Source organism: Sapajus apella, unplaced genomic scaffold, assembly GCF_009761245.1.
Source record: "Sapajus apella isolate SASKATOON/1434 unplaced genomic scaffold, GSC_monkey_1.0 scaffold48, whole genome shotgun sequence".
In the NCBI taxonomy this organism is placed as follows: domain Eukaryota; kingdom Metazoa; phylum Chordata; class Mammalia; order Primates; family Cebidae; genus Sapajus; species Sapajus apella.
In genome coordinates, this window is record NW_022436988.1 from 16,399,309 (window position 1) to 16,426,243 (window position 26,935).

The 26,935-nt window shown below is 53.7% G+C and overlaps 1 protein-coding gene across 1 annotated transcript in view; it reads left to right on the top strand.

Moving 5' to 3' along the window:
- The first annotated feature begins 1,132 nt into the window (after positions 1 to 1,132).
- The window catches only part of CACNG4 (calcium voltage-gated channel auxiliary subunit gamma 4), a 62,383-nt gene continuing 36,580 nt past the window's right edge, over positions 1,133 to 26,935 (top strand). Inside the window, exon 1 of the mRNA XM_032241935.1 lies at positions 1,133 to 1,552. Within this exon, the coding sequence (XP_032097826.1) occupies positions 1,333 to 1,552 (220 nt within the window). The 5' untranslated portion in view covers positions 1,133 to 1,332. The remainder of the gene's footprint in view (positions 1,553 to 26,935) is intronic.

Sequence of the window (26,935 nt, forward strand, 5' to 3'; positions counted from 1 at the left end):
CATGACGGGCTCTAAGAACCTCCTGGAGGGCGGGGTTTGGAGCTGGGTCTTAAAGGAGGAGGAGCCCGGGCCGGCTCCCTGGAGAAGGGAGTGTGTTCAGGATGGGATCACCGCGGCAGCAAGTGAAGCCAGCAGGGCTTGGGGCAGGGGCTGGCAATAAAGGCCAGGGAAGGGAAGCCAGTTAAGCTCGAGAACAGCAAAAGGCAAAACGAAATAAAGGTATTGCGAAGGGGCTGGGAATGAGAGGGAAAAGGCTGGAGGGTGGAGTGTTGGAATCTAACAAACTGGAGTGGTCCTGGACTCCAGCAGTAACAGACCTCTGGAGTCCCGGGGTACTCCAGTAAATGGAAGCACGCGGGAGCGCTCCATCTTCAATCTCAGCCTTGCCACCACTCTGGAAAGCAGGGACCCTGTGTTCTCCCCAAAGGACCTCTCGCTGACATCACCCTTCTCCCTCAACCCCAAGTCAGGGTCCTTCCAGGCCCTGCAAGGGGGATCTGGAGGAGCAGGAACCACCTGCAGTGGGGTAGGGCCTGGCCCGGTCCTGGCGTGGCTTGCGAGGTCTGGCGGCGCGACCCACATCTAGGGTTTTCGGGAATTCTGACCTGAACACGCACTCCCGCACTCACCTTCATCACCAGGTGAACAGCCACAGAGGGGAAAGGAGGGACACACCCACCCACGCCCTCCTCCACAAATTAAAGAATCCGCAGGGCCGTCGGAGAGGAGGCCAGGTGTCCTGGGCGGGTAAGAGAGGTGGCTGGAGACGCACTTTCCCTTCGGTCCTCCTGGGGAACCCTTCCCTCGGCTTCCTTCGCTCCAACAATGTGAATGAACCCTGGGAGAGGAAGAGAGAGCGCGCGCGGGCGCGGGGAAGGGGGGAGGCGAGGGGGAGAAAATCCGGGCTGTGGAGAGAGGGGAGCGCAGAAGAGCGCACAGCTGGGCGGGGGCCCGAGAGCGAGGGGCGGCGCCGAGAGGAGCGGGGCGCGGGCCCGGAGCGCGGCGGCGGCGGCGGGGGAGGCGAGGAGGGCGCGGGGCGGAGGCGCTGGCCGAGCGGGGAGGGCGGGCCCAGAGGGAGGAGCCCCCGGCCGCCGCCGCCAGCCCGCCCGGCGGCCCGCGCAGCCCGCACTCGCCGCCGCGCCTCGGAGTTTGAGCCCCAGCGCGGCCGGAGCGCAGGCACGCCCGGGGCGCGGGGTCGGAGCGCGCAGCGCGGCGCCGCCCCCCGGCCCTCGGCCCCCCAACCCCGGCGCCCCCGGAGCGGCGCGCGGAGGGAGGAGGGCGGGCGGGCGCGGCGGGCCGGGCCGGCGGGCGGCGGACTATGAGGCGCCCACCATGGTGCGATGCGACCGCGGGCTGCAGATGCTGCTGACCACGGCCGGAGCCTTCGCCGCCTTCTCGCTCATGGCCATCGCCATCGGCACCGACTACTGGCTCTACTCCAGCGCTCACATCTGCAACGGCACCAACCTGACCATGGACGACGGGCCCCCGCCCCGCCGCGCCCGCGGCGACCTCACCCACTCGGGGCTGTGGCGGGTGTGCTGCATCGAAGGTACGGCCGGCCCCGACCCCTCGCCGCCACACACACACACACAAACACACACACGCACGCGCGCACACACACGCGCACACACTGCCCGGGGTGCGGGCCGGGGAGGGGGTGGGCGCGGCGCTGGCTCCGCGCGAGACACAAAGGAGCCTGAGCGGGCGGGCGGGTCCCCTCGCGGCCAGCTGTGCATCAGCTCCGGTCTCTCCCAGCTGGGTCCTCCCCGGCACACCGACCCCACAAACTCTGCACGCGCACACGCACACCCCTTCGCCCACAGACACAATGAAACACACCGAAACTCACGCGTGCGCGCGTACCCCAGGACCCGAGCGATCCCCAGGGGCTGCGCCGGCACCCCCAGGGGAGGTGGAGGCTGACGAGGGGGCGGGAGGAGGCTGGGGTTGGGGTAGCCGACGGGAGGGGGGAGGGGTTGCTTGGCAACCGGTGTCTGTGCGATTGCTATGGGAACTGGCCACCCTGGGGCGGGGCCGGCCGGGGGTGGGGCACCTCGGGGCCACTGGGCGCTCGTTCCCGGCTCTGGCCGAGGGGTGAGGGCTGATGTAGGGGTGGGGGGCGCGGTTGGGGGGGTCGCGGTCGGGACGGGGTTGGGGCTGGGTGCCGAGCGGATCTAGGGTACCTGGATAGCCCCAGCCCGCTGCCCGCCTCGTCTTCCACAGAGCCACTGGCCAGCTTCTCGCTGTGCGCTGGGGCAGCTAGGGGAGCGACCCTGAGTCTCCCCCAATGGAGACAGCGACCTCGGTCTCGGACCCTCAGCAGGAAGGCTGCGGGAGACCTCAGTAGGAAACTGGGGTGTGCAGGGGTGATTGGCAGACGGGCAACAGTCTGGGAGGGGCGTGGTCGTCTCATCCGAGCTGCGCGCTGCGACCCCCAGGTGCGACTGGAGGCTGCGCAGTAGGTGTCAAGAGGTTGGAATGCCAGCCCCGGGACTATGGGGAGAGCTCCCTCCTGGGGAGGGGCCTGGATGCCTCCAACGCCAAAATGTGCTCAGCTTCGGTGCCTTCAGGGCGCCCTTCTGCCCGGCTACGGAACTTGAACAGGTGGCTGGGGAGGGGCTGCCTGGTCCCAGCCAGGTCGGGCACAGGTTTGCTGCTTAAGCTTCGCTCTCAGATCCGGGACCGGGTGGAGGGAGCTGATTTTTCAAAAACCCCTTGGACAGAATTCCCTCTTTCTTTTTCCATAACCTTTCCCCAAGTGTGAGCTCCGCCCCTCAGTTATTCGGGAAGTTCTCCCACATACCTAGCCTTCCTTACTGCAGTTCCAGCCCCTGCACGGAATTCAGCCGCGGTTGTTTCTTGGTAGAGGTTGGCAGGGAGCTCTTGAAACCATAGCCCTTTTCTGGCCGCATTTGAAGTCCTCTAAAAAGAGGCTTTGTGAAGCGGGGTCTGCTGAGTGAAGTCAGCTTGGCCCCCTTTTCCCCTCCAGACCATGCTTGTTCTCATCTCATCGGGAATCCTGCCCACCTCTGTCTCCCACCCCCACTCCCAAAAGAGGCTGCTGTGCCCTTTGCAATTTGGAGCATAATGCCAGGGCTGAGTGGCATCTTCAGGTAACAGAAATGTGCAATCAGTAGTTAGAGAAACACACAAAAGAGCCAGTGGGTTCACGATCACACCCTCGTCTTTTCTTTTGAAAAACATCATTTTTTGGTGTTCACTTGCTCTGATCACGAACACCTACTCCTCTCCTCTGAGGAATGTACCCACGTCACTACCTGCCACAGCTCCTGAGCTGGATACAGAGCAGGGGCTGCAACGCTCCATACTCCACCTCACAAGCAAGTTCCATTGGGTGCCATCTGCCTGGCACAGTAAGTCATAAGTCATGCCACTGGCATGACCCAAAGGTATGTGTGGACCCAGGGCCTTCCAGCTTCCCAGTGGAAATTCTAAACTAACTCCTCTGCGCCGGCAAGCCTGGCTTCCTTTATTAATTCCTCATCCTAATTAGGATTAATGCTGCACTTAGCATCTTGCCAGCTGCCTCCAGCCATTTGCACTTTGGTGTTCAACAAGACAGCCCGGAGCTGATCTGGGCAGCTGGCTGCACTAGCAGAGGGAGCCATCTGGGGGACCTCACTGAAAGAACTGGGCTGCCTGTGTGAGCTCCCCAAAGCTCAGGGGTTCTGAGGTCCAGAACATCCTCGTGGGACCCAGGGCTGGGAGAGTGGGTTCAAGATTCCTTGGCTAGAATCATTGTGACCGTCCCTCAACCTGGGTGGGAACTGCCAGCTTGTCTCATACAAAGCACGTCCCTAGACCAGCAGCTGTCAACCACCTGACACCTCACCTCCTACAATGCCTCCACCTGCCAGCAAGTAGCCAGAGCTGAGGCCTGGAACGCCCCTTAACCCTAGGCCACTTTCCGGGGACATGGAGGGAGAGTTACCTCCATGTTGGCTTTCGTGTATAAAATGCATTATTTCCACCCATTCTTTAGAAAAGTACCCCAAAGCATTACCTCCAGAGCGAAATGAACAGAAGGAAATGAAAAAAAATCAAACCTCTGGGCTGAAACTGAAGAAATGTTGCAGCAGACAGCTAATAAGACTCCGAGTGTAATGGCAGAACTCTGAAGGGTTTGCTGGCAACTGGCAAATGACAGATTCCGTTTCATGTTCGTGTCTTATAAATAATGTTGCTGGGCCAGGAAGCCCAGCCCTCTGGGTACTTAAGGCATCCATGCTTTCTGGCAGAGCTGCGTGCAAAAGACTGCTGCTCCCAGCTTCACGAGGGCTGACCTTGTCTTAGCCTCCTTCTACCCCTCAAATCAACGTCTCTCCCTTCTACCCGCCCCTCCGCTGGAAAATGTCAAAATGCCCAAGTGTGGAGAGCCTTGAGCACATTACGGTGTGGCCTGCCCATGACAGCCCTGGGAGGGCGCTGTCTTCACCCCCGTCTGCAGATGAGCAAGGGAGGTGTGGAGAGGTTCAGGGACTTGCCCAGAGGCGCCCAGGTAGGAGGCAGCAGGGCCGGATTGGAGCCTTTGTCTCACTACAAAGCTCTTCTCACCAGATCGCCCTGCCTTTTCCCAAACAGCTTCTGGGTTGCCATTAAAAATAGAACCAAGTACTTGACTACCCAGTGGAGCCCAGCTCTGAGGTTGGGCTGGTGGCAGCATGAAGGCATTAGAAGTGAGGACGCACAACGGATGCACAAATTGCATAACGCACCTTTTCCTGTCTCCTTTGCTCTTCCCTTCCTTTATTTTCCCTTTTCCCTTTTTCTCCCCTCTTCTCTCTTCTCTTCTCCCCTCCTCCCTTCCCTCCTCCTCTCCCTCCTCTCCTCCCTTCCCCTTCCTCCTCCCTTCCCATCCTCTCTTCTCCTTTTCTCTCCTCTTTCCCTCTTTCTCTTTCAGTCTTTCCCTATGTCTGTGTCTCTCTCCCAATCCCTGTTTCTCAGTCGCTCTGTCACTGTCTCTGACTCTTTCTCTTTTTTCTCTCCTTCCCCTGTGTGCTGGACGAGTGGAGTCGCTGCCATCAGTCATCTGCTCCCCGCCTTCCGAGACACTCACCTCATTCTTTGTATCTTTGGTGACACCCAGCCAAGCCTCAGGACATAGGAAAGGGGTAGTAAACCTTTTTTCAAGGTTTTCCAAAGGCATCGTCAGCCAACATTTGTTCAATCTCATGCATTTTGGAATTCCGTGGGTATAGAATGTAAGCAAACATCACAGAGCAGGTACTATTGCCAGGGACCGAAGACTTGTGGAGACATGGAAGGGAAGAGACTCTGGGCTTAGAGGATAGCAGCTTGTGCCACATGCCAAGGCCTTGCCTCCCGCACCAATTCTAGAGAACTCACTAGAGCTGCCCAGATCCCCTGCTGCCATCAGGAAAGCTCTCCACCCAAAGGGAGCTTCAGGGTCCGGGAGTCTTAGCCATGCCCCTCCCCCAACCTCCCACCACGAAAGGAGGAAGCTGCCTCCAGCATGCCCACAGCTCTGCCAGGGCCTTAATACAGCAGCCTTTATGCCAGGGGTGGCCCCCAGGCCTGCTTTGTGCCAGCTCTGTGCTGGGCAATAGTGGGGGAAGATATGGAGAAGGTTCTGGAACCTGAGCGTGAAGCAGTTCTTTAACCCAGTCACATTCCCCTGCCTCACCGCGGCATCTTGCACACCAGTGTACCCAGCCATTCTTCCCACCATGGCACACTGAGGAAGAGGAAACAGTAGCCACACACCCTGGGGAGGGGAGGAAACAAATAGCCGTGGATGTCTCCTGAGAGGCCCCAGCTGCCCCGAGCCCTGCCCATTGCCCGCAGGTGGGAGGCTCACTCTTTCCAAAGAGTTTCCTGAAACTCCTTCCTGGGGGGTCAGCTATATGGCTCTGTTTTTTTTTTTTTTTAGGCAGACTTTTGCTCTTGTTGCCCAGGCTGGAGTGCAATGGCACTATCTCAACTCACTGCAACCTCCACCTCCTGGGTTCAAGCAATTCTCCTGCCTCAGCCTCTTGAGTAGCTGGGATTACAGGCATGCGCCACCACACCCAGCTAATTTTGTATTTTTAGTAGAGGTGAGGTTTCTCCATGTGGGTCAGGCTGGTCTCGAACTCCCGACCTCAGGTGATCCGTCTGCCTCAGCCTCCCAAAGTGCTGGGATGACAGGTGTGAGACACCGCAAAGTCCGGCCTGCATGGCTCTGTCTTAAACCACACTCCCGACACAGGACCATTCAGAGAGGTTTGATCCAAACGGCCTTTCCCCACCGACTCCAGGCCTGGCGCTGGGCTTGGAACTTTTCCCATCTGTGTTTGCTTTCATTCTCTCTTGAAATAACCCAGAGCAACTTGTCCAGCCAGGACCGGGTAGGTGACAGTGCCAGAGCAGGCTCTTCCCTAATGCGCCAAGTACCGCCGGCTAGAACCCTCACCCTGGACCCCCTTTGCCCCTGGGTGCTAATCGTCACTGCCATCACTATGAAGACCTTCATGCACGACTCACACTCGTGCATGTAATTGCCCACAACACCTCAAGGTAAATATTAATTATCTGCCATCTATAGGTGTAGAAAATGAGGTTTAAGATGTATACAGCTCCTGAGTATTGCCTTCCATTGTCCAGATTACGGCCGGTGGAACATGGGAGCTCTTCTTGGTACACTGGTCAGGGGAAATCCTTTACTGGAACCATGCAGATTTGGGAAGGGGCAGGTAGGGGCTGTTGCGGTCACCTCGGGCTGACATCATAAAATATGATAGACTGGATGGTTTAGACCACAGATGTGAACTTCTCGCTGCTCTGGAGGCTGGGAAGTCGGGGATGGAGGTGCCGGTGGACTCAGTTCCTGGCGAGGTCCTTCTTGGCTTGCAGATAGCCAGCTTCTTCACACAAGTTCCCTAAGGCGTAACTCAGGAGCACCAAGGGCTGTGGGTTTAACATCAGCCGGCCCTCACACCAGGGCAGGGTTTCTCAACCGTAGCACTGCTGACACTGGGGCTACATCATCCTCTTAAAATGCTCACATGGAGGAGGAGAGGGCGCCAGCTTTTTGGTCCGTCCTCATAAGGGCATTGATCTGACCATGACCCTCACGAACTCATCTATATCTGATTTTTTCCCAGTGGCCCTGTCTCCAAATACCATTGTATACATGGAGGATTAGGTCTTCAGCATATGAATTTGGGGGACACACAAGCTTGAGTCCATCACAAATATGTTCCCCCCGTCTCTGCTTTACAACTGTTGCTTACTCTCCAATCATTCAGGAAGGGGCCCTGAGGGTCCCTTCTCAGGTCTGCCTCCCCCTAATGCTCTGCTCTCTGTCTCTTCTCTACCTTCGTCTGTTCTTTATTCCTTTCTCTCTTGTAAGGAAACACTAGCTCCTTTTAACTGGAGCCAGCTGATTTAGTGAGGAGAAGCTGGTGGTCTAAGTGGACCCCAGCCTGCAGACTGACTTAATGGCTCTGCTACAGAGCCAGCTTTGGAGAACCCCATGTCAGAGACTTCAAAAAAATCTCTGTAGGAAAATCAGATCTTTCAAATAAACCCCCCTGTCAGGCTCCACAGACAGTCCAGACTGAGGATTTCCAGGACATAGTAACAGAAGTGCTGAGTAGGAAGGAGCCTTGGGTCACTAAACCCTGAGTGTCAGAGGCAAGGGAGCCACAGCCAAACTGGAGCAGCAATGTACGGGGAAGGGAGCCTAGTGGGCCTTGGTCACCTCACCTGAAAACTGGGGCCTGGCTGATCTGGAATACTCCTTCCACTTCTCACTTTCTGTCACACAAGCCCCAGAGAGCCTCTGCCCATAGCTTCCAGGTTGAAGGTGGGTTGGTGTGGCCTCATGGAGGGTCGTTGCCAGAGGAGGGGATTTCCAGGCAGAAGAGCCTTGGAGGCTACTTCGTTCATGGCTCTCCACCCTTTTGCTGCTAGGACACACACACAGGCTATGAGACACCCGCCTGCTGGGCGTGCCGCTGTCCCTCCTTCATTCATTCAGCACAGGCTCGCTGTACACCTGGTCTGTATCACACATGCAGGGTTCAGGGTCACAGCTGCAGACAGGACAGACAGGTCCCTGCTCTCCAGGAACGGGTGTTCCTATGTATGAGGCAGTTGGCACTTCGAGGTGCTGAGGTATGTTATGGTGAAAACGGAGCAGGGGGTGTGCGGGGAGTGGCTGGTGGGGCTGCTGTTGGCTGAGGGGACGGGAAGCTGTCAGGGAAGGTCAGGTTTAAGCCAAAACCTGAAGCACAAAAAGGACCTGGAGGGAGAACCTTCTAGGAAGAGGAAAGGGCAAGCCGAGGCCCCCAGCAGGAGGGAACCTGGTGAGGATGGAGGAGAGGGAGTGAGGAGGTCAGGGCATGGCCCTGGGGTGGCTCCGAGGTCAGGGTCAGAAGCCTGCTTTATTTCACATGACATCGGTGCCATTGAAGAACTTGGGACAAGGAAGTACGGTGGTCTGGTTTATGTTTTGGTTTTTTGGTTTTGGGGATTTTTTTTGAGACGGAGTCTCACTCTGTTACCCAGGCTAGAGTGCAGTGGCACGATCTCAGCTCACTGAAACCTCTGCCTCCCGGGTTCAGGTGATTCTTCAGCCACTGGGACTACAAGCGCCCACCACCACGCCTGGCTAATTTTTTGTATTTTTAGTAAAGACGGGGTTTCACCATGTTAGCCAGGATGGTCTCGATCTCCTGACCTAATGATCCACCCACCCTGGCGTTCCAAAGTGGTGGAATTATAGGCATGAGCCGCTGCGCCCGGCCTGGTTTATGTTTTTAGCAGACCTTCCAACTCCATTTGGAGATGGAGATACCAGAAGACAGGGGAGGCTACCAGGAGACTCATCTGGAGATTGTGGCAGACTGGAGACCTGGGGCCATGTGGTGGCAGCAGAGGTGGGAGAAGTGGAGGGATGGCCTGGAAAAGGGGATGAGGAATGAAGGGTGACCTTCCAGATTTGGGGCCACAGCAGCTGGCCAGGTGATGGCACCATGGCCAAGTAGGGAAAGACGGAAGAAGGGGTAGTTGTGGGAAAGAAAGCCGAAGGCATGCCCATGGAGGTGCCAGATTCTGACACTACTACCTGATACCCCACGCCGGAAGTAGTGCTGGACAGTTCCGTAGGGCAGGACTCAGGAGCCCCAAGGGTTATGGGCTCAGCATCGGCTGCTCCTCGGAGCAGGGCAGGGTTTCCCAGTGGTAGCACTGCTGACCCTAGGGCAGGATCATTCTCTGCTGCAGGAGCTGTCCTGTGTGCCAAAAGTGTTTAGCAGCACCCCTGGCCTCCCTACACTGGAACCGGTAGTGCTCCTCCTTCTCCAGCTGTGAGGACCAAAAATGGGCTCAGACTTTGCCACATGTCCCTGAAGGGCAAAATTGCCCGCGTGGAGAACCTCTCCAGTCTAAGGGAAGCATTGTGTAGGGTTGCAGGGACAGAGGGCAGAGGGGACAGGCACGATTCCTGGTAGCTGGAATTCCAGTCACTTCTCTTCCCTTTGAGAAAGCACATGAGGGCCAGACGTGATGTCTCACACCTGTAATCCCAGCACTTTGGGAGGCTGAGGCGGGCAGATCACCTGAGGCCAGGAGTTCGAGATCTGCCTGGCCAACATGGTGAAACCCTGTCTCTACTAAAAATACAAAAATTAGCCAGCCCTGGTGGTGCGCGCCTGTAATCCCAGCTACTCAGGAGGCTGAGACAGGAGAATCGCTTGAACTTAGGAGGCAGAAGTTGCAGTGAGCTGAGATCCCACCACTGCACTCCAGCATGGGTGACAGAGCGAGACTGTCTCAAAGAAGAAAAACCAAAAAGGCCAGGCACAGTGGTTCACACCTATAATCTCAGCACTTTGGGAGGCCTAGGCAGGTGGATCACCTAGGGTCAGGAGTTCGAGACCAGCCTGACCAACATGGTGAAACTCCTTCTCTACTAAAAATACAAAAGTTAGATGGGCATTGTGGTGTGTACCTATAGTCCCAGCTACTTAAGAGGCTGAGACAGGGGAATTGCTTGAACCTGGGAGGCAGAGGTTGCAGTGAGCTGAGATGGTGCCACTGCACTCCAGCCTGGGCAACAGAGTGAGACTCCATCTCAAAAGAAAAAAGAGAAGAAGCACATGGAACCCAAGTGGGGGAAGCGATCCTATTAATGGGATGACCTGGCATCCCCCTTAGGGGTCAGCCCCTTCTTTATTCATAATAATGCTTACCCTGCCCACAATGCCCAGCAGATGTCCACCCTGGGGCTACCAACCACTGATGCTTCCCGGTTCTTAGGCTGTGCAAGCCCAGGAAGCTCAAGACGGGTGAGGCAGAGTGACTTACCCAAGGTCACGTGGCTCAGGAGCAGAAAGTGGCTGCCGGGCTGCCTGGCTGGGGCTCTGTCCAGCATAACATCCCCTTGGGTGCGTACCTGGGCAAAGGTGGAGCAACACAGCCACCGTAGCATGGAGCAGCAATAGGTGCAGAACACCGATGGAAACGCTCCTGCGGCCTCTGTGCCTCCGGCCTCCATCGAGGTTCACCTGCACGCACTCGCAGAAAGGCGGCGCTGCCCTCCACGACAGCCTCCCCTCAACAAGGATGCCCTCCCCAGCGGTCTCATGGGCTTGCTCTCCTGGGAAGCAGCTTCAAAATGGGAACAAACTGGTTCTAACCCCCAGGGAGGGCCTGCGTGGATCTTCCCCCAACACCCCGCCCCACCCCCCAATTCTTGTCCTGCATCCCTGTGACACCCCAGGATACTCTGGGAAGCGCTGCAGGAGACCCTCTTTTCTGCACTGCAAGGCAGGGCGTGGTACCAGACAAAGAACTTTTTTTCTAGCGTGTCAACGTCTTCCTATGAAACTTTCCAAAGCTGCAAAAATGACATCCCGTGACTTTACTGTTTGTTCACTTCTTCCTCCTTCAACCATGAAAGAAAGAAAGGGACAAGATAAATTAAAATATCAGGGGGAAGGGAAATCAAGTAGGAAAATGAGATGGTGGCTGCGTCCAGCTAGTGTCCACAGGGCCGGCTGAGAGGCCAGCTGGGGGCCGAGGCAGGCCACAGCTTTGTCTCTGAGCTTCCTGGGGACCGGGACAAAGAAAGGAGCATGGCCAGTTGTGTGTTCACAGGGGCATACAATAAAAGGGAGTATTCCATAATGGAAGCCCAGCTCTTCCTGATAGAGGCCTAGAAGAAATGATCCCCCTTCTTCACGGGGCATTCTGTTAAAATGGACTCTGTTGAAAAGGCAGCCTGGGGTAGGGAAAGAAGCCAGGCTTTGGGGTTGGACCCCTGGAGTTCAAACCACCAGTTTCCAGGCAGCTGTGTAGCTTTGGGCAGGTTAGGCGACCTCTCTGAGTTCTTGTTGACATCTGGAAAATGATGGCTAATGAGGCAGTGAATGCGAAGGTGCCCAGCACATACCCCTGGATGCCCCGCGCGGAGTGCGCGTTAGGATTCCTGTGGGTGGAGTCAGAGCAGTCCCTGCTGTCTGCATTCCTCGAGGCTCCTGGGTGTGAGCTGGTGACGTGGAGGCAATGACAACTGAGCTGCCAACCTCCACCAAGCACGGGGGACCCTTCCTGCGAAGCACCCCTGTCTTTACAAAGCAGACACTTCCGCCCCCACAGGCCCCGGGCTCTCTGCAGGCTTTTCCCAGACTCTGTCTGGACCTGGGCTTGAATCAAACCCTTTCCTCCCCGATTAGTCCACATGGAAGCTGCAGCATCAGCTGGCTTCACAGTGCGTGGGTTTATAAGGGCTTTGGACATTAACTGGAGCTGCTCTTGCGCCTCCACGCCACCTCTCCACGCCACCTCTCCACCCCACCCCACTGCCATGCCTACGAGGACTACAGACCCAGAGCAAGCTCTCCGCTGTCACTACATTCAACCCTGCTCCCTGCTACCATGGCAAGCCCACAGAGGCGGAAGTGTTGGGAAATGCTGTTTAATTGCCTCTCTTCCACTGCCATCACCCCATTTCTGAAAGAGAATGAGGAAAGGCAGAGGGCAGTTTCTTGACTCAGGCTCAGCTCCAGACAGAGTCCGGGAAAAACCAAATGACTAAAAATCATCAGTCTCCCTGGCTCACCTGCCACTAGCATCTGTCACCTCCTGGCCCCAGGGACACAGGGGGGCTGGATCTTTCTTCCACCTCCCCCTCTCCTCCTCCACATCAGTCCACATGGAAGCAGTGGCATCAGACAGCCAGCACTGAAGCCACGTGGCCCCGGGTTTGAGTCCAGACTCCGAAACTTGTCAGCTGTGTGTCTTCAGACAAATTACCTAACCTCTCTGAAGTCCAGTTCCTTCATTGCTAAGTTAGGGGCATCATAGAATCAACTCTGGGGTTGTGGTGAGGTTATATGAGAAAAACATGGAAAAGACCCCTTCTCGTGCCTGGTACCTTGTAGATGTTCAAAACATATCATTGCTTTCTATTTCCATGCTTCTTGACCCTTGGAATTTTTCCCAGAAGACATAAGTTGCCCAAACTTTGTAAGCTGCCACAGGTCAGCTAGCCAGCCCTCCGGAGTTCAGGAATGGAAGAAGCTGAGCCTCCCCAGTGGAGGCTATGGTGTGATCTCCTCACCTCTCAGGCAGGGCAGCTCTGAAAGGCTCCTGTGAACTGCAGAATCAGAGACTGAGGCTCTCAGTTGGGAGCTGAAAGAGGGCCTGGCATGCAGGCTGTGCCCGGGCTGGGGGTGGCAGCCACCCAGGGGTGTGTTCCCAACATCATATTTTCTGGCACAGTGACTTTGCCAAGTTCCCCAGCCTGGCCCCAGGGAGGCAGAGAGGAACTGGGGAACTTCCAGTAGCCTCAGGGGTGGGAACTGAGTGCCCAGATCGGTGCTCAGGAACACAGATAGCGCTCGTGGGGTTGAGGCCGACCTGCACATCCCACTGTCCCTGACCATCCCACTGTCCCTGACGGACACCTGCCGAGAGCCCTGCTGCCTCAGGCACGAGGCTGCAGCTGTGAACTCCCCAGTGTCTCAGGGTGAGGGCCAGGGTAAAGGAGGACAAGGGACCAGAGTGAAAACCATCAGGATTGGAGTCAGGGGACTGTGGCCTGCTCCTGAGTCCGCCACTAGCCATCTGGACAGTCTTCGGCTTGTCCCTCAACCTCCTAGAGCCTCGGTTTGCTCGGCTGTCAAATTGGCAAATAATACCTGTCCTCCTCTCCCTCCTCCCTCTGTCTTTCCTCTTTCCTCCCTTCGCCCTCCCCTCCCTCCTCCCTCAACCCTCCTCCCTCCAACTTCCTCTCCCAGCTTTCCTCTATCATCCGGCACCCTCCTTCTTTCCTCCCCTCCATCCCCCCTCCCTCCTTCCTCTATTCTTTCTTCCTCGTCCCTCCCTCCCTGCATCTTCCATTCCTCCTCTCTCCTCCCCATCCTCCTCCCTGCCTTCATCTTCTTTCTATCCCTGAGTCCTCCCTACCCCACCCTGCCCGCGGGGTTCTGTGACTATCCCAGCCGAGAATATTTGCAAAAGTGCTGAGAATCACGGTGGCTATGTCCCCACAGAGGCACCACACAGGACACAGTGACTTCAGGCTCATTTTCCTGGAAACACTGTTGGCCGTGGCGTCTTTTCCCTCTGACACCTTGGCAAGGAGGAGCCTGCTGGTGGCAAACCTCACACATTGGCTGTGCCGCCGGCCACTGTGGTCTCACTTTGGACAACACGGCCCCCTCCCTCTCCAGCCCACTCAGTCTCCAGTTCATCCATCCAGCAAATGCTGCCAAGAGCCTGCTCCACACCCAGGAGAGACAGAAGCCCCTCTCCTGAGACAGCCCTCCGGTCCTTACGCCCTCCCCAGGCGTGGGCTCCACCTCCGGCACACACCCACCGCCTGCCTGCCCTCCCTCTCTGCATCTCAGCGCACTCCCGCCTCTGTCATCTCTCGCCTGGTGGCCTCTGTAGAGTCCTGACTGGTCACTCTCCCTGCTCTCCACACACAGCCAGGAAGAGCTTGTAAAAATATCAACCAGATCACATCGTTCCCCAGCTCAGTACCCTCCCGTGAGACCACATCCCTCTGTGATAAAGTCAGGCTCTTTCCCTGATCCCCGAAGCCCGTGGATCCAGCCCCGCCCCACTGTCTGACTCTCCAGGAGCTTCCTGTGCAGAAGGGAGTCAAAGATGACATCTGAACTACGTCTGTGTGATGGTAAATAGGACAGTGGGTTGGGGGCGGGGTATCAATGAGACCTGCAATTGAATCCTGTTCAGCCCTGTGTTCACTCTGTGACCTTGAGCAGATTCCTTAGCCCCTCTGGTCCTCTGTTATCTTCTCATCTGTACAGTGGGGATATAACGGTAGACCTACCCTCTGCAATCTCATCAGACAATCAGATTGCATGGGGCGGGGAGCGGAGCTGAGTGTGGAAGCAGACCCCACCTCGCTCTTGTTACTTCTGAGCTGCTACATGCACCTGCAGGGCCGGGGGCTGCCTTGGAGAGCAGACTTACTTAAAACTGTCATCCTCAAGTGTTTGTAGGGGACCTGCTGAGTGCCTGGCTTCGGGCTGGGCATCGTGGGCACAGAAACCCCCCGGTACTTACTCTCTGGTTCTGGCAACGCTAGGTCACCAGCAGTAGGAAAGACATCACACAGGGCACGATGTGGAAAGGGCACCAGAACACGTCCTAGACGCCAGGGGCTCCTCCCGGGCGCCCTAAGGAGGCCTGTCCCATAGGCTTGTCAGGAGAATCAGATGAAAAATGCACACAGGGCTGCCCATACATCTGTCTCACCATAGACTTGAAATAAACAGTCTTATGCTTGGTGTCTTGGAGAGGAGATAGGCCGTGGTGGTAAAGGGCCTAGATCCCAGAGGGAGTCGGAGTTTGAATCCAGGGTTTGCCTCCTACTAGATGTGGGGCTTTAAGCCAGTCATTGCACCTGCTTTGAGCCTCAGTTGCTTTCTCTGCAAAATGGGGTTGTTAGCAATACCTGCTCTGCACAGTGGCTGGCAGGAGTCACGATAAAGTATCTAAGTGCTTGCTCTAGAGCTGGCAGAACGTGTGTTCAGTGCGTAGTGGTTCTTCTCATCTGCTAACCCAAACAATACATGGCACATGGGGACAGGGAAGGGGACCCAGAGTGAAGATGGGTCTTGGAGGAAGTGGGGCTTTGGTTCTTAATTCCCAGGGCTCCTCCTGTCCACTTCACCCCTCCCCCACACACCAAAGCACAGGCAAGAAAAAGGACACAGATCCCCAAAGACTCCCTGAGGACATTTCAGGACACCCAGGCTCCCTTCCAGGGGCTGGACAGTCCGGCCAAGGCCGTGTCACCAGCTCATCATTAACTTGCGGTGGGGGAGGGATGCCCCGAGATTGCTTCCGGCCCTGGGCTCTGAAAAGCCCGATAACAAGCGCACATTGACGGCCCAGGCTCCCCAGGGCAAGCACACTGTCCCTGCCTCGCATCTGAGCCTTCGCCCAAGACATTTTCTCGCTTCAGCAGTTTGGCATGTCATACAAAGGGGCTCTGATTTTTCCTGATGTCCAACTCCTCTTGCATGAAAAATGGCTTTGCTTGTCTTTCTGCCGGTGGATTCCTGAGTGTGAGTCAAGGCCAGATGCCTGGTGGGCGGAGAGTCCTCACTTGCTTAACCATTTGGAGGATCTCCTTCCTGTCTTCTACCTTGGTGGCCACCTGTGGCCTGTGGCCTTGAGGTTCAGTCTCTGGGGGAGTGCCCTGCTGGCTGCAGGCCTGCTCCTCACCCTCTCTCCAGCCAGTCCCCCTTTCCCGGCCCTGGCAGTTTCTGATGTGTCTCAAGGCTCCTTCTTAAGGTCAGCACACCCACCTGGCCAACCCGAGGGTCCCTTTTCCCCATTTTCCCTTTTTCGGTTGTCAAATTGGCAGATAATACCTGTCCTTCCCTCCTTCCTCCCTCCGTTTTACCTCTTTCCTCCCTCCTTCCTCCCCTCCCTTCATCTTTCCCACCTCCATCCCTCCCTCTGACCTCCACACTCCTCCCTCCAACTTCCTCTTCCAGCTTTCCTCCATCCTCCCTCCCTCCTCCCTCCCTCCTTCCTCTCTTAATTCTTTCTTCCCCCTCCCTGCATCTTCCGTTCCTCCTCTCTCCTCCCCATCCTTCCTCCTCCCTGCCTTCATCTTCTTTCTATCCCTGAGTCCTCCCTGCCCCACCCACCCCCAGGTTTCTGCGGAGTTGGAAGGATGGAGGGATGAAGGAATGGAGAGAAGTTCCAACCCAAACCTACTTTCCCCATTCCCCAGTGCCTTCTTCCCTCCCTGCCTTCCCTCTTTCTCTCCATTCTTTCTTCCTTGTATTTCTAATTAATTCTCCCCCTTTTCCCTTTGAGTCCGCCATCTTTGTAAAGCACGCAAGCCCTCTCCTGCTTCCTGTTCAAGGTGGTCTTTTGAAAGTTCTTGAAGCATTTCCTAGATAAAAATGTATTATTTTAACTCTGTGATTATTAGGAGGGTTATTAAACATGAAGAGAATTCTATTAAATAGCAAATTGAGTGAGCCAAAAATCCACAGATGTAGAACCTTTGAAGATCCTCGGGTACAACATAGATGTAACTGTGCCAATGGCTGCTTTATTAAGCTAGGAAAAAATATCGAAAGGAAATTCACCAAAATGTTAAACTGATGGTCATGGGAATGAGCAGTGACTTATTTGATCTCCTTCTGTCTTTTTTCAAATTGCTATGATGCAGACAGGAAAAAATAAAAACCTGATATTTAGATGAAAAGCATGCCAGCCAGGTGTGGTGGCTCACACCTGTAATCACAGCATTTTAGAGGCCGGGGCAGGTGGATTACCTGAGGTCAGGAGTTCAAGACCAGCCTGGCCAACATGGTGAAACTCCGTCTCCACTAAAAATACAAAAATTAGCCAGGCATGGTGGCGCATACCTGTAGTCCCAGCTACCCGAGAGGCTGAGGCAGGAGAATCGCTTGAACCTGGGAGGCGGAGGTTGCAGTGAACCGCGATCGCACCATTGCACTCCAGCCGGGGGGACAGAGGGAGACTCCATCTCAAAAAAAAAAAAAAGAAAAGAAAAGAAAATAGCTCCAAAATCATTGCCTGTCAAGAAAAAGAAAGAAAGAAAAAAAATAGCATACCAAGCCCAGTCTCAGACAGATGAATGGGTGTGTATGCAAATTCAGCACTACTGGTGTTTGTTCACTTTATTAAATACATCCAGGAACGCACTCCCAGGCACCACGCCCAGTGACTTCTTGCCAACATTTTATTACTGGCCACTTCTGACTTATAACCCAATTGATTCCTGGATCAAAGCCTTTGCGAGCCAACCACAATTGAATCTTTATTTCCTGTAGGCACAATATCCACATTGGGCTTCCATCCCTAGAAATCCATCTCCTACAATAAAAGTGCCAAAACTGACCATGTAAAGTAAGTGAGAAGGAAATCAGACCCAGATCTATGCTCTTACAAACCTTTATCACGTATGTAAACCTAAGCACTTAATAGGAAAGCTGTGTTGGGAGAGACCCCCCCAGGGAGAATTTTTCTGCCTGAGTCAGATGGCTCAAGGTTTCTTAAAATGTGAATCCAGTGAAATTTGAACATAAGATGGTTCCTTTTTTTTTTTTTTAATCCCCCCTAGGAAATTGCCCTGTGGCAAGCTTAAGCAGGCTTCATTGCACCAAAAATCTTCCAACTCTTTAAAGATTCTTCTGTCTTGAAAATTTTCCATTGCCAATTCCCTTTGTGTAAATTCTTTTTCTTTCTTTCTTTTTTTTTTTTTTTTTTTTTGGAGACCGCCTCAGCATCCCAAAGTGCTGGGATTACAGGTGCGAACCACTGCACCCAGCCTTGTGTAAATCCTTTAGCAAAATCTTTGCATTTCTTCCAGAGGTTCCTCTGAAAGAACAAGAAAAAAAAAGAGAAAAAAGTCTTTGCATGGTGACTACTGGAAGGAAGGCACTTTCCACTGTGACTTGTCCCGCCCCTGAAACCATCCCTCAATCTTTGTGGCAGTGATTTAGTTGACCCTTCAAATGTCCATCAATGCAGAGATACTAGCTTCCCCTTGGGTCTTTGTTGCCAGGTGCTCAGCATGTTACCTTTAGTTCTTAGCAAGAGTTTCTGTTAAGGCAGAAGCGAGAGGGAACCAGTATGGGAGGAGATGCTGAGGTCAAGTCCAGCATCCTCCAGCTGAGATTCCCAGTACTTGGACTAGAAAATGCTTCCTTAGTTCTAATCAAAATTCCTACCTCCAATAGTCATGTCTGTAACTTTCTTCTTGCTCAGTCTTTCCTGTAGCTGAAAATAAAGCAATCGTCTTCAGCCCTTAGCAGCCCTTCATATTCTTGGAAGCGGTTTTTTTTGGGGGGGGTCCTTCTTTGGTCTACCCATCTCTCAAGGAAAGGGAAGGAAATTTACCTGGTGTTCATTTTGTTTTGAAACCTAGTTGCTTTCTCCAGATTGTCTGTGGCTTGAGACGCATAAGCCTTTGTGCAGAGCACTGGGACAGGATGGGAGGAGCTGGGGCCAAGAGAACCACAGGAGAACCTCCCTGCTTGTCACCAGTGGGCTCTTGAGCTGCCCGAGAGTAGGAAGGGGCTCAGGCTAGCCCTTCAAGGTCCCCTCCGCCCTGGCTGCTTATCCATTTGACAATCTCCTGCTCACTCCTTTGTTTAGAGTCCAAAATTGTAAATAGTTTAAAAAAATAAGAACAAATGCCTACTGAGCCCTCACTGTGCACCAAGCATATTATGTATTATCTCTAGAACTTTTCATGTGTTATCTCAATTTATCTTTGTCACAGCTATAATTTCATACTAATTAATTCTTAATCAACTATGGTTTAATCAGGTTTCAGGTGTATTATTGCAGAAAGAGAGCTAACTCTTAGAAAAAAAAATTTTTTTTTTAGAGATAGGGTCTCACTCTGTCACCCAGGCTGGAGTGTAGTGGTGGGATTATAGCTCACTGCAGACTTGAATTCCTGGGCTCAAGCAATCCTCCCACCTCAACCTCTTAAGTAGCTGGGAATGCAGGCATGCACCACCATGCCCATATAATTTTTATGTGTCTTAGAGACGGGATCTTGCTCTGTTGCCCAGGCTGGCTTCAAACTCCTGGGCTCAAGAGATCCTCCTGCCTCAACCTCCCAGGTAGCTGGATTTACAGGCATGAGCCACCATAGCTGACCGTGAGAGCAAACTCTTCTGTGGTTCCTATGAGGTGCCAGGGATTGCCCTGTGTACTTTATATGGATTGACTTGCCTAGTCCTCAGCCAGCCTGTGAAGCAGGTGCTAGCACTACTTCCATGGTACAGATGCGGAAACTGAGGCATGGGGAAGTGAAATAACTTGCTCAAGGCCCCAGAGCCAACAAGTAGGGAAGTCAGAACTGAACCCCAGGCTGCCTGGCTTTGGGTTCCATTCTGTTCGTTTGGCTATACACCCTCCCAGCTGGTAACAGCAGTAACTATGACACTGAAAATCTCCTCCATGCAGGCACTTTGCAGAGTTCACTTCCAGCATGGATGACACTCCCCTTGTGGGAGGCTCACCAGCCTGTGATACCCACAAGCACCTGCACCCAGGTCTTGAGCCCCGAAGCCCCTGAAGCGCTCTTTCCCGGCCCCATGCTAAAAACAGTCGTGTGTCAGCTACACGTTGGGGAAAAGGCGAGGTTGTGGGGTGACTCCGTGTCCTGCGAATATTCTAAATAACCCACGGTGACCCCAGGAATCTGGAGCCATAGTGCAGGCTACCAAGGCTGGAGGGGGAGGTTGGATGGGAAGGGAGAGCAGGACCCACCCCTCAAGTGCATCCCCAAGGTTGCCAGATGCTGGCTGTGGGCTGGGCTGCCACAGCAGGCTTCTCAGAGGAGGTGGGCACAGCGTCGTGACCAGAACTACGCACGACGCTGGGCCCCAGGTCTGACTCATGCTGCCTAGAGAGAAAGGATTCTGCTGTCAGACTGAGGGCGGCTCTTCAGATGGGGCACTCTCCACAAAGAAGGTGAAAATCGTTCTGCTCGAGACAGCTCCTTTAAGAAGACATTAGCCATGCACTTCAAAGCCCTGGAACCCATGTTTTACAAGGCCTGGCACCCGCTAGCACACTTTCACACCCAGGTTCAGGTTGTTGACATTCATATGGTGACTCCCAGCTCGCACAAAGCAGATAGAAAAACAGGCTGATCATACTGTGTGCCTCCATTCATTTCCTGTTCAAACGCAGGCAAAGCTAAGGCAAGGCAGCGGAGCTCTGCAGAGTGGCTGCTTTTGCAGGCTGCTGTCTGGGAGGGTGCAAGGTGTGTGAACGATGTAGACACATGTTCATTGAGCTGCACTCTTAGGATTATTCTCTCTGCAGATTATCTTCAATCAAAATTAAAAATAATAGCCAGTTGCAGTGGCTTGAACCTATCATTCCAGAACTTTGGGAAGCCAAGGCAGGAGGATTGCTAGAGGCCAGGAGTTCAACACCAGACTGGGCAACATAGTGAGACCCCATTTCTAAAAAAAATAATAATAATTAGCTGGACATGGGGGTACACACCTTTAGCCATAACTACATGGGAGGCCGAGATAGGAGGATTGCCTGAGCCCAGGAGTTCGAGGCTGCAGTGAGCCACCACTCCACTCCATCTGGGCAAGACCCTGTCTCAAAACAAAAACAAATAAACAAATATGGATCTGGGATGACAAAGACTGCCAGGTGGCCTGCCTCCAGCCCCACCTGCCCCCACTCATCCCCAACTGCTGGCCTGTGTTTTCTTCAGTCTTAGGCAATCCTGCAAATACTCGTCGGGAATGTGCGTGCCTGGCCCTGTGCTGCATTCTAGGGACTAGTTCCTTAATTCATTCATTAATGATTTTTGCACCCAGCCTCTTGGAAAGTGTTTGACCTCCTGGAGGAAAAAGATCTTCCCGTATCTGCAGATTCTGAGACTCAGAGCTGTTCAGAATGGCATGGCCTCCCCCTTGTTACTGCCTCGCCATCTGCTTGCGCTGTCTCTCATGGAATCTTCATAACCCCACAGGAAGGTGGGTTCTGTCACCCTGGGTTCTTCACCCAGAAGGCGAGGCAGCAGAGGCAGAGTCTGACTTGAACTCAAGCCTGAGTTTGGCCTCAAGCCTGAGCCCCCCCGCAGGGACCCCCAAGGTTACCAGGCTGGGAGTCTGTGCTGACAGCAAGCCTGGTGTCCTCCTGCTCGCCTAGACCTCATCCTTGGTTAAACGCCCCCCTGAGCCAAGCACACCAGCTCAACGAGACCAGACCAAAGGGTGCCAGGGGACTGATACGTTTTGGGTGAGGAGGGTCTGGCCCAAGGGCAAACAATGGCTTTACTTCTCTGAGACTGTCTCTTCCCAGCCTGGGCAGCTGTGATTGGGAAATACTGCCTGGTGCCCTGCCCCAGGGGGCTCCCACGGCCCACCCTCATCCTGCCTCATCTATTTCCAACTCCCTATCTGCATTTTCTTAGTCTCTATTCAAATACAGAAAATGCTCATTGAGGATTTGAAAACCAAACCCCAGGCTGAGTCCTGGGCACTCACAGATTCATTCATTCATTCAACCAATATTTGTTGAGTGTCTGCTACTTATCAATCAGCATTCGATGTGATAGGGAAAGTCTTCTTCACAGCAGGGAGTCAAACAGACAGCCATTCAGTAATGATTCTATTGTCCAAGAGAGGCAAACAAAAAGCAAGAAACAAAAGGAATGTCAGAGTGAGGCTTGTGATGTTAGAATATTTGTCTTAGTTCACTCAATTCCAGGGAGGCTTGGCCTCTATCAGCCTGGGAAAGTCCTGGGGGGCTTTCCAGAGGAGGCAACATTACTCTTGTCTTGCGAATGTGTAAGAGCTCCCCAGGCAGAGGAATATACAGAGGTGCACGTCTTCCTTCCTGAATGCACACATGCACTCTCCTATTCATTCTTCATTCATCCAGCAGACATTTTATGGAGCACCCAGGTGAAAAGTAGAATCCTGTCCTGTTCCTCAAAGAAATCAGTGTCCAGTGGGAGAAGGGAGACAGAGGTGGCCATCTGTTACAATTCTGTGTGGAATGCATTAAGTGCAGGTCCAGGGAGTGGCAGTAACACAGAGTGGGTCCTCAGACGCAAGGGATGTGGTCAGGGAAGTTTCTAGATGGCAAGTCATATGAGCCAGTGTAGGAAGATGAACACAAGTTTGTTTTAAAAAAAAAAAAAAGGAGGGGAGTCTGGGCACAGTGGCTCATGCCTGTAATCCCAGCACTTTGGGAGGCCAAGGTGGGTGGATCACAAGGACAGGAGTTCGAGACCAGGCTGACCAACATGGTGAAACCTCCGTCTCCACTAAAAATATAAAAATTAGCCAAGTGTGGTGGTGTGCCTGTAATCCCAGCTACTCAGGAGGCTGAGGCAGGAGAATTGCTGGAACCCGGGAGGTGGAGGTTGCAGTGAGCTGAGATCATGCCACTGCACTCCAGCCTCTTCTCCTTTTTTTTCTTATTTATTTATTAAAATAAATAAGAAAAAATAATAAATAAGAAAAAAAAGGAGAAGAGGGTTCCGGACAGAGCACAGGTAAAGTTCCGGAAGCATCTTGCCCACTCCCAGGCATTCCATAGTTACCCAGTGCCTACCAGGGGCCCCTGGCCCTGAGTGAGCCCCTGGAATGCACGGGACACAGGCTGTGTTCCTGAATGCCTAAGAAATCTGGTACTATCGAAACAGAAAGCCCCGTATGGGAGGAGGCCAGAAGCTGGGGATGGAGAGGTAGGAGGTCAGAAGCAAAAGGGCCCTTTGCTCCATCATACCTGCTCAGGAGCCTGCCTCTGGCCCCCCTGGCCCAGCCGTGCAGGTTGAGGGTCTCACCCAGGGACATTCAGAGCCACTGTGTGTCTGGAGCGCTCGTGTGCCTTCTCCTGTGGCGGACGGAGTGGTGGGAGCAAGGCTAGAGGCAGGGGCACTTGTTAGGGAAACACTGGAAAATTCAGCCCTGGGGGATGAGTCCTGACTTAGGACGGTGGAATGGAGGAGACGGCAGATTTGAGATCTGCTTTGGAAATAGACTAGATGTAAGAATGAGAACCCATTATAGGAGGACAGGGTGACGTCACTGAGCAAGACAGGACACGCAGGAGGGGCAGCAGGCATGTGAGTGAGGCTGGTAAGTCCCCTGGTAAGGGGGAGGGCACAGATTGGTTGGAGCACATTGTACGAGGCTTGTGACTTAACTAATGTCTTCACTATTGAACTATCCCCAGTTTACGGAGGAGGAAACAGGCACAGTGAGTTACAGTAACTCCCTTAAGTGGCGAGGTATGTAAGTGGCAGCGCTGGGGCTGGAATTTGAACCCAGGCAGTCTGGCTCCAGTCACCATGTCCCTAACCTCCACGCTGTACTGGCTCTTGTGCTGGGAAACCCTAGGGAAACCCTCACCTTCTAGGTGCAGGGCGGGAGCCTCAGACTTCCTTGGAGCTGTGAGAGGAGCTATGCAGGCTGGCATCTGTTTCTTAGCAGGATACACGGTCGCTCTGCACCCCAGGATCCTACAGATGTGAACGTAACGGGAGAAACAGAGCTCATCACTGAGGCCCCTCAGCTCTGTTTCTGGAAGGACTATGCAGGCCAGTGGCCCTTCCCACCCCAGCCATGCCTCCATGCTGCAGTGCTGGCTGGGAGAAAAATTCCCGCCTGCTTACTGTCTGGAAACCACGAGCTGTCGCCACCGCAGGACTAAGCCCTGGAGAACCCAAAACACAGTGACAAGATATGCTCCAACATGAATGAACTTCAAAACTGTGCTAGGTGACAGACTCCACACACAAAACCCACTGTATTAGTTTGCCAGGGCTGCTAGGCTTAAACAATACAAGCTTATTGTCTCCCGGTTCTGGAGGCTGGAAGTTCAAGATCAGGGTGTCGGCAGGATTGGTTCCTTCTGAAGGCCATCAGAGAGAATCGGTTCCTTCTGAAGGCTGTGAGAATCTAGCTTCCAGTGGTTGCTGGCAATCTTTGGTGTCCCTTGGCTTTGTAGAAGCATCACCTTCATCTCTGCCTTCTCTTCACACGGTGTTTTCCCTGGGAGCTTGTGTCTCTGTCCAAATCTCTCTTTTTACAGAACACCAGTCATACTGGATTAGGGACTTCCCTAATGGCGTCATCCTTAACTGCAGTACATCTGTAATGACTTTATTTCCAAACGAGGCCACATTCTGAGATCTGCAGCTCCATCTGCCTGCAGCCCATGCCGTCCTGTTGCTATGGCGGGCAGACCCCTGAGCATGCATGTCATGGCTCAGTGCTCTCTGCTCCAGCGTGTCCTGTGACTCGGCCAGTCTGGTCATCAGAGCCATTGTGTGCATGCACCTCATCTCCTCAAACAGCCGCCGGCAAGCAGGGGAGGAGAAGGCCCTCGGATCTGCAGAACCAGCTTTTCTTTGAAGTGAGGAAGCAGAGTTTCTGTTTTTCTTGGAAATGCAGCTCTAGGGTGAGGGATGTTGCTGCATCTGCCTCTTGGTTTTGCATGTCTCCCTGGCTTCCTGCAGGGTCTCCCTGCCCATCCCAGTCACATGCCCCCTCGCCTCACCTCACCTCCGTAATGCATCCGGCCCTCACATCTCACACCAGTCAGTTAGGACCAAGCAGCTTATGGTCTCCGCTGCTCTTCAGAGGCTCTGAGGAGACATGGGATGTCAGAGGAGTCTCTTCACCTCTTTTAGATCAGAATCTTCCTGAAATTTCTTGGTGGGGGCTTCCCATTTGTAGTTCTATCATATGTAAGGCATTGAAAAGGCACGGTGGCTGGGCACGGTGGCTCATGGCTGGGCATGGTGGCTCATGGCTGGGCACGGTGGCTCACGGCTGTGATCTCAGCACTTTTGGAAGCCGAGGTGGGTGGATCACTTGAGGCCAGGAATTAAAGACCAGCCTGACCAACATGGTGAAACCATCTCTGCTAAAAATACAAAAAAATAGCTGATCATGGTGGTAGGTGACTGTAATCCCAGCTACTCAGGAGGCTGAAGCAGGAGAATCGCTTGAATCCAGGAGGTGGAGGTTGCAGTGAGCCAAGATCGTGCCACAGCATTCCAGCCTGGGCAACAGAGCAAGACTCTGTCTCCAAAAAAAAAGGCAAGTGAGTTAGATGAGAAAAGAAACAGAAACTGCTAAGAGCTTTTTATTACCAACATCTTTTGCATCAGGGAGAATTATGAATGGAACTGTGTCCCCTAAAAAGATACGTTGAAGCCCTAACTGCGGGGACCCGTGAATGCAACCTTATTTGGAAATAGAGTCTTTCTGGATGTCTTCAAGTTAAGATGAGATCGTACTCCATCAGAATAGACCCTCGTTCAATAGACTGGGTCCTTACGAAAACAGGAGAAGACAGACACAGAGGGAGAAGACCACGGAAGGTGGAGGCAGAGATCGCAGCAATGCAGCTACAAGCTGGGGAATGCCCATCAGGAGCTAAGACAAGGGCATGGGGCAGGTCCTTCCCTAGATCCTTCAGAAAGAGCATGGCCCCGCTGACGCCTTGATGTTGGCCTTCTAGCCCCCAGAACCATTCAAGAATAAACCTCTGTGGTTTTAAGCCACTAAGTTTGTGGTGCATTGTCATGGCGGCCCCAGAAAATCAATAGAAGGAGATGCATTCAGCCTTGCAACTAACTGCCAGATTAACCATGCTTCTGAAGTGTTTCTTGTGCTGCTCTCCAAGAGGGGGTACCCTCAAATAGGTGATTTTGTTAACAGCGGTGTGTTGAGAACTCACTTTGTAGGCTAAGAACATGTACGTGTCACCTCCCTGAACCTCCCACCTAGCTCTCGACATAGGTACTGTTCCTCTCTCTGTTGACAGTGGAGGAAACTGAGTCTCAGGTGAAACACTGTTGTCAAAGCGTCATGGAAATTTTTTACTTCTTTCTGGGTCAGTGACTGTTTTCAAGGCTGGATTGGGGTCCTGAAGGCAAAATGAATGACTTCGGGTGAGAAATGCATTCATTTTCTCTGTGCTTCTTAACACATTGCCAAAACTTAGTGGCTGAAAATGACATAGATTTATTATCTCCCAGTCTCTGTGGACTGGGAGTCTGGACACACTTAGCCCCATCCACTGCTTAGGTCTCCAAGGATGAGGTCAAGATAGTGGCCGGGCGGCTTTCCTTTCCCAGCTTGGGGACCTCTTGCATGCTCACTGGTTGTTGGCAGAATTTACCCGGTTGTGGTTATGAGCAAAGGCTGCCATTCTCTTGCTAGCCATCAGCCAGGACTTCTCAGCTCCTGGGGGCCACCCACAGTCCTTACCGCATGGCCCCCTCAGCAGTTCACTGCATGGCTATTTGCTTTCTTCCAGGTCAGCAGGAACATCTCTGACTTCGCCTCCAATCTGCCACAGCGGATTACATCTTATATTACACAATTGGATGATCGTATTCATAGGTTCCCCCAACACTCAAGGGGAAGGCGTGATACAGGGTGCACAGCAGGGGGTGGTTATCTTGCGGGCCATCCTAGAACTCTGCCTACCACAGATGGAAGGGGCTTTGGTGCAAAGGGTGGTTTCCAGTCAGATGAACTTGACTTTGAGTTCTGGTTCTGTCCCGCACTAGGGGTGGAGGGTTGATCTTAGGGAATTTTCTTCCGCACTCTTTAAATCGAAGTGTCCTTATTTTTAAACGGGGTACATTAATACCAGGCTCTAGGGGCTGGTATGAGGGTTAGATGAGTTAAACCGTAAAGCACTGGCAGTTGCTAGGAGCTTGCTGAATGGCCGCTCCCTACCTCCCTTTTGCAAGCAAATCTCCAGCACCGAGAAAACACAGGTGGGTGGTACAGGCGAAAGGCACCTGGTCCTAGAGCCGGAAGGCCTCCCTGGGCTCCAGCTTGATCTTGGCAGGGCCCACCCATCTCACCGTTTCCACTGCCCGTTCCCCTCCACCCAAATGGTAAGAATCACAGCAGCT